The sequence below is a fragment of the Malurus melanocephalus genome, unplaced genomic scaffold, assembly GCF_030028575.1.
Source record: "Malurus melanocephalus ecotype Western Australia unplaced genomic scaffold, MMel_1.1 scaffold_14, whole genome shotgun sequence".
Taxonomy (NCBI): domain Eukaryota; kingdom Metazoa; phylum Chordata; class Aves; order Passeriformes; family Maluridae; genus Malurus; species Malurus melanocephalus.
In genome coordinates, this window is record NW_026623246.1 from 4,868,921 (window position 1) to 4,883,728 (window position 14,808).

Consider the following 14,808-nt stretch of genomic DNA (forward strand, 5'->3'; position numbering starts at 1 on the left):
CTTATGCTGGCTGCAACACCAAGCCCAGTAAGGTGCCCTGTGGCAGACTGCTTAGACTTTGCAGCTGAAAGCAAGAAAAATTACTGTTCTCTATTTGGAGCAGGAGAGTAGTTTGTCCAAACCCTGAATCTTTCCTGGAGAAAAAAAAAAAAAAAAAAAAAAAAGATGAGGGAAACATAACTTCAGTGTTAAGGACACAGTTATAATGTCACAGGTTAAAACAACCACCAGATAGAAGCCTTGCACTTGGGTTCATTCTAGTACAGAAAAATAATAGGAAGACATTATATAGCAAAAGCAGTGTAAGAAACTCCAAAACAGATTAAAAACACAGCAATGTATATATATATTAGATATACATACTCAGGAAGACACATAAAAGTTATATTGTGCATAATATTTCTTTTCTGTAGGGTTGATATAAGACAGCCTGCAAGTGCATTGTTAATGTCTCTCTTGTGTAGTTACATGTGTGACACAAATGCTGAAAGAAAGCTGGAAAGATGTCACAGGGCACATCATTTACTCCTAACAAAAGAAATGAGAAAGGGGAGTGAAGAAGCATTTGTAGAGGAGGAAAGAAAATATGAGAGAAAACAGGCTACATAATTTAGAAAAAGAAAGAATTATTTGATGGAAAAGTTGGAAGAAGTTAAAAATTAGCATCAATGAATACACCATTTCTTTGAATTAACTGACTGATTTGACAAAAAAATAACCTTTTTAATGTAAGCAGCTGTTCAGCAAAATAAAAAGACTTGTGAATGTTTATTTTCAATCAGAAAAATATTCTAGTGTTTAAAAGAAATTGAATAAAAATTTGCTTAATTTTCAAAAGTCTAATTTTCAAGACATTATTTTAGTACTTGTTTCTTTTTGCCTATATACTCTTTCTTCTTAGAATAGACTTCCTTCTTTCTCATTCTGCAACTTTTCACTGGCAAAACTAAAAACAGGGAAAAGCCTTCCCAAATTACTTAAATGCACATTATTTCCAAACGAAATTAGAGCAGTCATTAGTTCCACTCTTTTTGTTGTAAAAACAGTGTTCTATTTTTGATCAGTCCATTTCCACAATATTAAGAATGTATACTCCAGTGTTGCCACATTATCACTTAATTGAGGCATATTCTCTCCATTTATGGAACGGACAACATTTTGTAAGATGTAGATAAATTAGCCCTGAAGTATATTTGGTCTTTTTATTAGCCTGTTGCCTGAAAAAAAATGAAAGCAGGTTTCAATTATTTGGCTGTGCTGCTTTCTGTTACAGTACTAAATCCTATTTACCCTCAGCTGCAATTTTTTGTGGTCCAAAAATACACAATTTTAAGAGAYTGCTTTATTAAAAATAAGAAGGTTTGACCTGAATTCAGTGTTTCCCTGCCTGAGGATGGTAACAGAATCAAAAACCTGGACACTGAAAGCTCTTGTTTTCTTTTAATAGTGATCATTCAGTTCAGATTATATTTAAATATTCCTAAAATTGAGAGCATTTTGGCATGATGATCTGCTCAAGTCAACACAGTATAGTGACAAATAYGTATAGAATCAGAGTAGAATCCAAATACAATTTAAACCCCAATTCCATGCTAACATCACTGTGCAGAAATTAAGATGAAATCCATAAAATAGATATACTGGTTCCATGTTCRTGAGTGATCTGATTGATCCTTCCACGCACACAGTCAAGAGAAACTGATATCAGTGTCCCATTGTGCACTTGAAAAGATGCACGGAGGGACACACTGGTCCATGTGCTTCCCTCTGGCATCTGCCCTCCAACCTGCTGAGCAATTGCTGTGGGCTGCATGTGATCCATGCTCAGCTGATTGAGAGTCACTTTGAGCAYATTGCAAGAATGGATTAGCTTTAAGTTAAATGCAAGGCTGGCAACTCCCTTTTCAGTAAAAATAAAATACTTCTGAGCAAGCTGTCCAGAAGAAACCAGCTGTATCTGTTTTTCTTTGGCTGAGACCTGGGTGAAATCCAGTAGTTTGTTTCTCACAGCTCCAGTAGGCAGACCTGTAACAGAAACTGTGGCTGATATGGCACTGGAAACTGCTGAAGGGATCCAGATGAGGCTAAACATGCTAATTCCAGAACTATCTCCAAAATACCGAACRTTACACTGTGCAGGAGAAAGTATTTCAAAGCTAACCAGATCTCCAGCACCAACTTTTGTGGCCCCAGAAGCAGATATCGATGTGTCTCTGTAATTTACCCCAGATTTAAACACATTCATTAATTCTCTATTGGTACCATTCCTATTGATGTAAGAAATTAAGGAGAAGCCCTCCCGGACACAAGTGTGACCCATGGAGTACAATGCTTGGTGAAACACAAATTTGACAACACCAGTTTCRGTGAATTTTATAGCTCTGCCATCATGAGATAAACTTAGCATATAAGGGTCAGAAACAGAAATTATTTTAAAGGTAGGTCGATAGTTGGTTTGGTAATGCATTGCTGTAGACATCTGTGCACTGAGTGCCACAGCACCTGTGTCGTGGGACAACCAAAACAAACTGAGTGGGGTAYTGAGATCATAAATATTTAAGTCTTTGCTTTGATTGCAGAATTGATTAGGRCTCCTCAAATACACAGAAAGAGTTTGGCTGGGCTCCACTTCAGCAGCACTGCTTAAACTAGTGCTCTGGAAATACTTTCCTTCTGGCTGCTCTATCCGAACACCGCTCAGTTCGTAGCCTTCCTCGCTGCCATTGAGCTTTAAGGAAAGTTGCAAAAAGTTCCTGCAGTTGTGCTTTACTGCAAAATTTAGGTCARTCCACAACAGCCCATGTTGCCTGAATACCAGGCTGCTGTCTTCAAYGGACAGGATTTCACAGGGAAGCTTTCCCTTTATCTTCAAGTTCAAGCCAGAGTAGACCTGAGAGATGCCAGATTTCACAGAGGGTAGAGCGATGTTGGCAGCCCAGGACTCTGAGAGCTTGTTTTCACTGGCAGCTGAACAAACSGTGTCACTGACAGTGGAACAAGGCACGGCCACCATTCCATCTTCACATTTCAAACACGCTTGGCATTCCTGCATTTCCTTGTTAAAGAAATACTCTTCTCCACACATCCCCAAAGCTGCATCTTTCTCAGCAATTCCAAGGCATCGGAAACCACCTGTTCGCAGGAAATGGAATCTTTTTATTGTCATACCTTTAAACTACTAAAAAGAAGAACTCTACAGCTCCACATATCAAGTATCTTTGATAATTTATCTGATCATGAGAGAGGAAATAGAAGACAGTTATGATGTTATATTACTATTAAAGGAACCTTGATTGCATACAGAGGAAATGTATGGCATAACTCACCTTGTCCATGCCAAGAACAATGGTTTGGAGTAAAAAAGAAGCCATATAGGGGCCATTCTAACCAAAACCTGTATTAAATACAATGATACTGCTTCAAAGGCAATCCCTTCCTTCCCTGGAGTAAAAGGCATGGTGACTGGGCAGCTAAGATCCTTTCAGCTAATGGAGAGTTCCTGACACAGGGACAAATGTGCCCTGCCTGCCCACGTATGCTACAGGGTAGCCCTGCTGTTGCTAAAATTGCTAAACCAGTGCTTTGCAACCCAAGGGACAGGGATCCCAGGCATTCACTCCATTCACAGGTTTTTAAAAAAAACTGCAGGAGGCAATAGGAAAACCAAAACTGTAAACAGCAGACTTCAAATCACTCTGCAGCAGTCCACACATTTAAAAAGTGGAAAACCAGTGCCCTAAGATATGGGACACCAGCAGCTGTGATCAAACCAAAGTAAAAAACTGCTACAAACAGTGAGGAGAATATACATGTGCCATTTGAAATTACTTAGTTTGACATAAAGCAATTCTGTGCTGTTAAATGGCACACCCATGACCCCAGCGGATCAAAGAATGCACACACAAAAAACAGGTTTTAAAAACAGCCTGTAATTTTCTATGGCAATTTTCCAAGTGCACTGCCAGCTGCCAGTGCTTCCACCTGGAGCAACCAGAACCCAAAACCTTTGTGCATGGAGATTTCAGGGTCTAAATCAACATACAACTTCTGAGACATCCTAAATAATAAACCACCTTTAGCTTGTGCCTCAAAACTTAAAACTAATGAATTCATTTATGCTTTTTACTGTCATGATCAAAACTTAATAATCACCTTTCTAATAGATCTTCTTAAACTCCTTTACTATTTAGATCCTGTGTCATACATCTGCATTATTCTTCAGGTGGAAACTTCCTATATCTRGGCTGGGATCTGCTCTAAGTCTGGGACTACAAGCATTTGCATGGAACCCAACAAGCCATATTTCTCCATTGCTAGTCCAGGATGGGGCTGGCTAAGCTGACTGCTGATGCAGACAGAAAAACATGCTACATTTGCTACAAATTGCAAGACAGAGCAGTGCACACTCACCTGGCCCACGGGGGGGTCAGAATGTTGGCCAGAATTCAGTTCTGATACTCCCTTATTTAGCAGAGAGCACCAGACACACTGGTAATTTATACAGACTTCATATATTCACCCTCATATCCCTTTGTCTATTTACATTTCATTCACTTAAGTGATGATTCTCCACTAACACGTAGGACTGTATAGTATATGATGTGAGAATATTCTTTCTAAGGCCAGGTGCCATTTTATCAAAATATTTCACTGCAGAACAGTAAGATTCTTTCCATCTGAAAAAAGGTCAAGAGCAATGTAACACTGTTCCCCTCTGAAAGTGTCTTGTTTTTTAATGAGGAAACAAAAGCCAAATAAGTAAGATTATGTTTTTTCAACTAAATACATTCTAGAGGGAATATAGAAAAAAGTCCCAGACAATCTTTCCCTTTGAAATCAGTTTAAACCATGATGTATTTGCTCACATGACACTTCTTAACCACTTTTATTTCTCATATCAGTAGCTCCACCACCTCTGAGAAATAYTGGATGAACTAAATACACACATATAGCTGGTTCACATGGCAGAGAAGATTTTCAGTAGTGCCTAGAAACATTTTTTATGCTATTGATTTCTTTAAAATATCTTAATGTATATTTCAGTATTTACAAATACCAATTTCACAATGGCTACRTGCCATTGTGATGGCTACGTGCATTAATTTGCTGTCCAGTCTTTTATTGGTTCGATCTGCAGCAGGTGCTCCCCTGTGGGTACTTCAAATAAGTGACTTCAAAGCCTGACACATAGGCTGCTTTTACTGAGGCCACAGTTGCTAGAACAGCACCCTAGCCTTTGCCCAGAAGAGGTCAAGCAGCAAAAAAACAGCCAAACATCAGAAAACCAGCACAGCAGCATGCTGGGTCTGTTTCCTGCTGCTCTTTACCATTTTACAACCTCTGCTGTGTCTTCCTGACTCCTTGGCTCTGGGCACTGCTGCACCTGGTTTCACAGTGAGCAGCCCAGCTGTACTCAGCCTGGTTTTGTGAAATTGAGTCTTTCTGCAGCACATTCCCCTGCCCTTGCCACTCGTGGGGCAAGGTAATTGTAGGGCAATTAGAGTAAGCCATGCATGYATTTTTCTGCTGCTACTACTCACARCTCCCYGATGCAAAGGTTACATTCAAGCGGACTAAGTATGGGAATCCTTCTCTTCTTAAACACTCTATGTCAAATTTGGATCATCACATATCAACATGATTAATTACAAACCAAGGCTATCTGTCTAGGTTTTTATTCCTCCTCCCCCTGCATCCCACAGTAAGTTCTACAGTAAGTCCTCTTTATTTTGCATGGCATTCCAGAGAGGGTGCTTTTGGTTGATACTATTTGTTGGCCACTCTCATGGTTATCTAAGAAGGAAATGATGCACCAAATTTCATTTTCACTAATTGTATACCTCCAACTGTTATTGAAACTTGATGAGTAGCCTTTAATCAAATAACCTAACAACTCTTAGCCCACATACAAGTGAAAAAAAGCAGCAAAGGAAGAAKGTATGATGYAGAGGAAAGTAGAAGRGTGAAGAAAGAGATGCTCCTAGTTACAAGATTCTTTACTGTCATTTGTTCTATCTCTCCTCACACTGTGCATTGAACATGAGTTGCTACAGATGCAACAACCTTTGCGTGCAGCTGAAGTAACCACATRCAACATCTGGAACTCATATGGCACATCACATCCCCTTCTTCCCTTCATTACCCAAAACAGACATTCAGTCTCAGCCTTTCTTTTCACACGTTAATCGCACTTGTGTAAGATAATGAGCTACCATGCACAGACAGGCTGAAAGCARCACTYGTCTCTAACAAAAAACGAAAAGGAWCACTCTCTYTTCCATGACAGATGGGAACAACATTGCCAGGACATTGATTCCTGTCAGGTGATGGGAAATAACTTGCTTTCATATATCTATAAGTCACCATTAAAACTGGGAGAAAAGGAAGAAAGGGGAGATTCCTTTCCTCCCAAATACATTGTTGCTGCCTTTCTGTGGTCTGACACACCGTCACTATTTATCTGTTTCTTGGCAGTATTTTGCCCTCACTTACATTCCTCCAGCAATTGTACAGACYCTTTCTTGGTCTGAGCCCCCTCACTGCCACAGAACCCTCTGAATAAATTCATTAAAGCCTTCCCTCTTCCAAGCCACAGACAAGAGCAACATCAAATGACCACCACATTGGTGGCTCTCCTTTCTGAGGGCTGGCACCTTGTGGGCTTCTACCCAAAAAAGCACCAACTCAAGCAAACCCAATGTCTCACCAAAGAAAGAGACAAAGCCTTACACTTTTCCAATGTTCTGACTGAAATTTTGTGCTCTAAGCTGCCTTGCCCCCAACCAGCCACCACTAAGACTCTCAGCAGCATTTACCACGCAAGGCAGCACTAAGTGCTCTCTTCCTCAAGTCATTTCCAGTTTCCTGTGGTGTTTKTAGTAACACCACTCAAACACAGTTTAAACACCATTCAAACACCAAAACAACACAGTTCCTGCCCAGAGGAAATAAGGACAATATAAGAATACCCACACCCCCTTCTAACCTTTTTCTAGGGACCCATTTTTTTCTCCACTAGTGACTGGGTAGGACAGGCACAAAATCACTCATAATCAGCTGAAAACAGCCCTTGCCCCTCAGAGAGACCACCCTCTTCTTATAAGTTAGAAGCCTAGAGGAGGAAAAGCTCTGTTTGATCACAGAGCTCCCTACAAAGTTTTTTGGATGATCAGAAATTAGACCAATAGAAAGAAACCTAGTACCTGCATACAACTTGCTCAGTATGTCTATTAATTTTGCTCTTTCGTGTCTGACTTCCATGAGAATGTAATGAAATAATGGAGTCTGCAGTGCAAAACACCAGACAGATCTGTTCTTAAATGTCTAAAAAATTCCCCCAASTGTCCTCAAATGATGGAAACTCTTGATCTTTCCTCAGTATTTGACAATACTTTTGCTAAAGGAGAACCAGATTCATGAGGGAGGTCTTATTAGAGTCTTCATTATATCAAATCAGATATATTCCCCAGTGTACCAGAAGGAAAATTACATCTATTTTTCTCCATTAGGAATAGTGCCTTTGATTTTGTCCCTATTTGCACCAGCATAAACAAGAAGAAAGACAGGTCATAAGAGAAAATTAAAAACAAAGCATATAAACCCCCATGAAAATAAGGTAAAAGGGACCATCCAGTCCTTCTAGAGGATATTAATGTCCTAAATAGACCACTGCCCACAAGAAYTGCTGTCAATTTACAGTTTAGTGTTTTTCAACCCCTTTGATTCCAGCAAGCTGTGCATGTCACTATTCACTAACATATAAGCTTGAGTCCCTACCTATTTCTTTGGCCTGTTCCTGAAGATCTAATTATCCTCATTCTTTGATTATTAGAGAACATAACTTACCTGGAGTATTGAGGCATTTTATCCTCTCACCACAAATGCTTGGARATTCAGTGCACTCATCTCTGTCCTGTAAATCACAAGAATCGTATTGAAACACTTCAACATGTCAGCTTAAATTTGAAACAGTCATTTCAAATGTGTGACATTGAAATGTGACATCTATCTGTCGGTCGTAGGTGTATCTAGGGAGGGAAAAGAGGTCTATATCACAAGCATGTTAGAGCAAGACAATTTTGACTTGGATTTGTTCCCTGTTTTAACCAGGTATCCAAAAACACTGCATGGTGACCACAGCAAGTGAGCAGAGTGCAAGTGAGCTGAATGGAGAGGGTGCAGAAGGAACACTTGTTATGATGCACATCCCCAGGATCAATACATAGATCTTAAGGATGTTCCAGCAATCAAGCCAGTGTTAGGACAGGCTTTTAAGGACATTTAGTCTAGGAGGAAGGTGCTAACCATGAAACACAATGAAAAGCAAATGAAAAAGAAATATTCCCGGTCAATGAGCCCTCCTTTCACCCTACAGCAGGCAGAGGGGAAAGAAAAGCAGCCTACATTTGCATTTAAATGCTAACATTTAAATGCTAACATTTGCATTTAAATGCTAACATTTAAATGCTAACATTTAAGAAAACTGAAGCTAGCATAGCGAGAACTGGACAGACACTTTCAGGTTCTCAGCACCTTGGGCTTAGATCACCAGCTGGTCAGGCTCATATTAAGCTGAGAATTGGGGGCAACACTTGGCAAACAAGATATTGCTTTAAATAATAACTTGCCCATATCTTAGGACTTCTAAATGACAGAAAAAGAACAAAAAAAATCTAATTTTGTTTGCATTCTGGTATTGTGTTGTATAATAAAATGTATTTAACAATAAAAGYACCCACTTTCTTTATCAGTGTATTTGTGTGCTATGTTGAAGTGGTAACTAGTTCTTACAATTTTTTAACTAACAATTTCTGTTTCCAAACTTACAAATAAATGACTTGCTTAATAAAGCTTAGTAAAGCTTTCCTGTACTTCTCAGAGATGTCTAGAAGCTCCTGTAGAGTGTCAGGGTATTACATAAACAAATTTAGTATGCRTAAGTCTAAATGTTTTAGGATGTCTTTTACCACCACATGGAAAGAACTGAAGTCTTGCCAGCTGTCAGGTTTGGGAAAGTGTCACACCCAAGAGGCACAAACTAGTGCCTTATTTAGAACACTAAATGCCTAAGAGAAACCCGCAAAAAAAAAAACCTTCTGGCAGACTTTGAAATGCCACAGACCCATTCAGTAAAACACATGCTCCAAACTGGATTTCTCCAGTTTTCCAAGTAGTTATTTCCATAATGTAATCCCAACATGTCCAACAMCATGCTTTGTAAGCAGTAACTGAAAGATACAGAATTATGTTTCACCTGGCAAATCCGATCAGAGTTTGCAGAACACTCGGCCATTTGGAAAAAACCAGCAGGACACAATGTGCATTTTTCACATTGTGAAGGTGTCTTTTGGAAATTGCAAAATTCATCGCTTTCACAAAGGCCACAGTCCAGCAAAGACTCCCCAACATTAATCACTTTGGCATCCACTTCTACTTTATGCACAGAGTATGACTTCTGAAGATGATTTCTGACCTGGTTCTGAAGTCCATGAAGATGACTTTCAAAATAATTTTGAATATCTTCTTGCAAACTCTGAAATGACATTTGTTTCACTGTATCAAAAAGCATGCCATATTGGACTTTGATCAGATCCATTTGCTCATACATTTTTCTTTGCTGTTCAAGAATCTCCCGTTGCTGGCTAACCAACACGTGCTGCTGTTCAGCAAGTTTTTGCTGCAGATCAACAATGATCTGCTGCTGGCTTTTTAGCATTTCAGTGAATTTCTCATGCCCTTTTGCAAGGTGCAGTTGTAGTATTAGGGCATCTTCTGATGGAACTTCATTTTCTCCTGAAACACAAATGATCAATTATTGTCCAAGCTTGTTGCATTATCTCTTCAAAAGCATTCCAATTTTAGTAAGTTAACGAAAAGTCTCACTAAATTCAAGTCATCTTTACAAGGTCAGCTCCTTTACTATCTTTGTAGCACCTCCATGAGACCACATGGTCTTCCTTTTTATAAGCAACATTATTTGTCCCTGCTTCAAGGCATAAATTAGGCATCACATCAATAACACATTAATCCTTCGTATGTACATGTTCAAACACAGTAAAAAGTAAATGGTCCATTTTCACTGCAGAAGTGATAAAATGAGGTGATAAAACTTGCTGTGAATTTTAAGCTATTAAAGGTGGTAAAAGTAAGGGTCAATTGCTGAGAGCTGCAAAAGGAGTCTATGATACTGAGCAGCAGCAATAAAATTACAAAAAAGAAGTTCAAAGGAGATAAAGGTGAAACGAGGTTCCCACTGAAAAAAAAAGTCTAAGATTTTTTAGATCAAATGTCATACTTGTAGATTATTATTATCCCTTGAAAACAATCTTGAAGTAATATATCTAGATATAAATGTTGGGCTACAAAGCCATATAATCATCAGTTCAGTGTCCAACAGAGGTCAGAAAGGCAAATAAAATTCTAGGATTAATTAGAAGGAAAATGTATAACAGAAGATAATATACCATTATGACATTACATTAATCAATAGAGCATCTTAATACAGCATGCAGTCCTGGTTCCCCATCTCAAAAAGGAGTACAGAAGAACTGAAAAGTTCACAAAAAGGGCAACAAGGGAACTCTAACATTTGATACTGCTGCAATATGAGAAAGCAGGTAAGATTTTTCAGGATCAGGAAAAAAAAAGAAACCAAACAACTGTGCTATATTATAGGTACCCTAAAGCAAGTGAATATGGAAAAACTCTTCAGTCTTTCTTCCAATACAAGAATTAAGGGACATTAAATGAAGGCAGCAATTCCATGCACAATAAAAATTCAAAAATCAAATCTGTTTGGGCTAAAAGATACACAGACGTCAATCAGATTCAGGAAATCTAAGCAACAAACTGTTGGAGCTGGGATAATGATCTAGGAAAATATCATGCCAGATTTTCTACAGTATCTGCTGCTGGACATTGCCAGAAAGAATCCTGAATCCATACAACCAGTCATCTGTTATTATGCAGCACTGATTTTTATTCTTAAAACCGCAGAACATAAAGGATGACACAGTGATAACAGATCATATCCAGTTCCTGTTTACAGTTCCCAAAATATTTTGCTGTTTGGTTACTTTTACTCACTGCATAAGGTACACATTAGTATTTATTTTTCAGCATTAATGTAAATAATAAGGTAGTTTGCAGAATAGTAGATTAGAGGAAAAAATGACCAGGATAAGAAAACAAAACCCAGTTCCCATGCGTTCCTGCTTTTGGGATGCCAGTCTTTCATCCCAAGTAAGGTGCACTCATAGTGCTGCTGAGAAATAGCAGGGACAATGGGCTCATCTGATGCAAAATTGAGCTATGAGTCTGCACTCCATCATCTTCATCAGGCCAAGAGAAGCAATGGTGCAGCTGCAGCAGGCAGGAGTCTTCCAGACAGTAGGTGTGGTGCTGGTGGTACTGGCTGAAAAGATGATGAAGGTGTTTGTGGCCCCTACAGATTGGGCTGTGCGGGCTCTGGCAGGCAGCTGGGGAGAGTGACAGTCACCTGCCACATGCACATGAGCCTGCAAACACCAACACCGTGCTGGGAATCAGCTCCAGCCCCTGGTACTGGCCTGTACCTTGGAGGGCWGCTATCAGGTGTTGTCTCCAGCGAGCACTCAAGTGGGCTGCACCTCATATGAATGGGGCTTTTAACAGGTTCAGTAACAGACTAATTGGCTCACCCAAACACAGTTTTCTCCAGCAGGTTAAGCAGAGCAGGGATATTTTAACTACTAAAGAATCACTGCGAATCTGCTCAGGCACTGTCACAAAGCTGGCAGTCATAGGCTGGGGTGGGCCACCAGGTCCCCAYCTGTGCATGGTGAAATAATGCAGGTAGAAAAATGGCCTTTGGGTCACCTAGGCAGAATATTCCAGCTTCCCTGCTGTCTGAGGAGAGGTCAATGGCAAAGAAACATCCCACACGGCTGGTATTAGAGGAAATATGCTGAAATGGTAACTACACAGAAATGTTTTCCCCTAGAAACAAAGAAGGACCGGAACAGTCACTGACCTTCTGAATCATCGAGTCGTGGCTTGCATTGAAAGTTTATCCAGTTTATCCAGTTTATCCAGTTCCAACCCCTCTGCCATGGGCAGGGACACCCTGCACTAGACCAGGTTGCTCAGAGCCCCATCCAACCTGGCCTTGAACACTTCCAGGAATGGAACATCCACAGTTTCTCTGGGCAGCCTGTTCCAGGGCCTTATGACCCTCACAGTAAAGAATTGTTTTCTAGTATCTTATCTACATCTACTCTCTTTCAGTTGGAAGTCATTCYCCCTTGCTATGGACATTACTTCTGTTTGAGTTGCAGCTATCCCCAGACAATTGTAAATGCATTTCTCCCAGTTAGAGATGTAATTAACACATTTTTTTGTTCTGTTTTAGTAGACAAGCCATGCTGAAATTGCTATAAAAACCTTGCAAGATTTTTGACTCCAGCTGCAAATGGGGATTGAAAAAGGTATTCTCTGCATTGCTGCAGGAGACCCACTGACCTGTGTTCAAAAGGAGGTCTCAGGGAAACGCAGAGAATTTTAAAGGTTGCAAGCAGAGCAGAACACTGGATGCTTGCCTATACACTGACTYGAAGGAAATCAAAGACAACCCACATGCCTTATTTTTTTGTTCCTGATGCCAAATACATGGAATTTCTGCTAGATGTTGATGAATTCAGTATGCTGTTCTTCCACTCCTAGGAGAGAAAGCTGACTTAGGAAGGTCTGGGTCGGGTCCTGTCTTTGGAATGGGCAAAACATGTATGTATGTCCTTTGTCCAGTTTGGACAGAGCATGTCTACAGCAAGTCTCATTCACATCAGCTGCAGCAGTGGGCACAAGACAACAGCAGTGAGAGAGGAGAACTTCTGAGGATGCAGCTACCTCATGTGAGAGCTCACACAGAAGCTCGTGTGTTACCACAGGTTTGCTCGCTGTGTGCTTCCATGCCTTCCATGAGGTGACAYGGTTTAGTGGCAGTGCTGTACACTTTCTCTCCAACTTATAGGACACTTCTCTCTGCCACAGAAGATGAAAGCACAAATCCATGACCACCACTGCCCATAATCCATTCTTGATGCATTCAAGGATTTTGTTAAGGGAAACTTCTAACCACACTTCTGTTCCTCCAAGACTTCATCCAGCATCAGGCCTGCAAAGAGTATAAAATTGAAAGAGCAAACTCTGACCCTTTAGCTTTAATTCYTCTGACCCACATCAGAGGGGACAGAGGACCTAAACCCAAAGCCCAGGACATGAGAGGTGCATGTAACTCACCATGTCAGCTTTAACTGCTGATGGTGTTGGCGACTGGGCAGCACAGACCGATCCAAGACAGGCAAAGAATAAGAGGATGTTTGGTGAGAGAGGTCATGCTGAGCTGGATGCTTTGTAAGACTTGAACAGAGATACAGCAYGTCTGTTTCCAGCACCATCCAAAARTTTACTCTTTTCTGTACAAGCAGWATGCTCTTACTGTTTGCCAAGGCTTGTATAACCACGCTGAATCATCTTCCATTCACCTTTGGTCATGGAGCATACAGAGGTGCTGTAAGACAACTGGGGACCGTTTCAGGCAAAATGAAGCTAGATAGAGTCACTGAACTAGGCACAGGGAGGCTTAAATGTCAGTCCTAGGACTGGAATCACCAAGTGCAGGAGTCTCTTTTGGAGGAGATGTCACTTCACTAAGTAGACCTTGACGACTTCTAYGCTTGGCATATGCTCTGGTGTCTGAAGCAGCCACAACATTCATGTTTACCACACAGATGTGACAAAGCTTAAATTATCTTCTTCAAGCTTTCCATTAGCTTTTAGCATCAATGGGAAACTAATCACTGTTCCTCATATATTTTACACTTTTCAGATAAGGCATTAAACCAAACTGTTTCATGATTATTAAATACCTACTGGTGCTCTTCATGTCAGTAACTCCACAAATCCCAATTAGATACACCTTGGGCTGACCTGTGAGTATACCCATAGACATACCTGGCTTCCTACAGGGATACCTAATTCATCAGAGCTGTGTTTGYCAACGAACAGGCAAGTGTTCTGAACAATACTGTAAGACAGGCTTTACAATTTTTTCCCCTGCCTATTATAGCAAGACAGTTTGGCGGCAGTAGCAAGTTTCTTACTGTGGCACCAGCCTGCCTGAGTGTGGAACATATACGCACCCCATGGAAGCATTTTACGATGTTGCTATATATTAAAAGCACCAGAAATACCAGGCTGTGAAAAAAGCGACAGAGATCTTACACTTAAAAACAGCACTAAAAAAGATTTTGCCATTTCCACAGCTCTAGGTCTCCTGGGTGCACATGTGTGCAGAGGGGAGCTGTAGGGGAGCAGAGAGGGGAGCCAGGGCAGCAATTCCCTCACACGTTGTATAGACCAGCGCCAGAYTGCCTTCCTAACTCTCCCAAAAGAAAGTCTGGTGCAGTCACTCAGGCTCCCCGGTGCCCGGGTTCTCAGAGGTGCTGAAGCCCCTTGACCCTGCAGATATGTGTGATCTCCTCCCCTGCCGGCTCGAGGAGATCCAGCACGCTGCGGCTGCGACTCTCCGCCACCACGCTGAGCCTCCGCGGGCTGCAGGACCCTAGTGCCACGGAAAGGGGTGATGGTGTAGGGGGTGGGGTGTGCCCTCCCGCCCCCGGGCCCCTCCTGCCGTCCCGCACCTGGCTTGACGTCGCAGGTGAGCTGCACCCCCAGGGCACCCCCGCCCCGCTCGGGAGCGGCGTGTGCGAAGTCGTCCCCCGCGAACTGGGCGGCTCTGTCGGCGGCGCGCAGCAGGGCGGGCTCGGGGCA

General features: G+C 41.2%; 1 protein-coding gene across 1 annotated transcript in view; it reads right to left on the reverse strand.

Annotated features, from left to right (window-relative positions):
• Positions 1-739: 739 nt before the first annotated feature.
• The window catches only part of LOC130584398 (uncharacterized), a 17,771-nt gene continuing 3,702 nt past the window's right edge, over positions 740-14,808 (reverse strand). Inside the window, exons 2-5 of the mRNA XM_057384364.1 lie at positions 14,679-14,799; positions 9,254-9,792; positions 7,846-7,912; positions 740-3,132 (exon numbers count right to left, since the gene is read on the reverse strand). Of these exons, the coding sequence (XP_057240347.1) occupies positions 1,613-3,132; positions 7,846-7,912; positions 9,254-9,792; positions 14,679-14,799 (2,247 nt within the window). The 3' untranslated portion in view covers positions 740-1,612. The remainder of the gene's footprint in view (positions 3,133-7,845; positions 7,913-9,253; positions 9,793-14,678; positions 14,800-14,808) is intronic.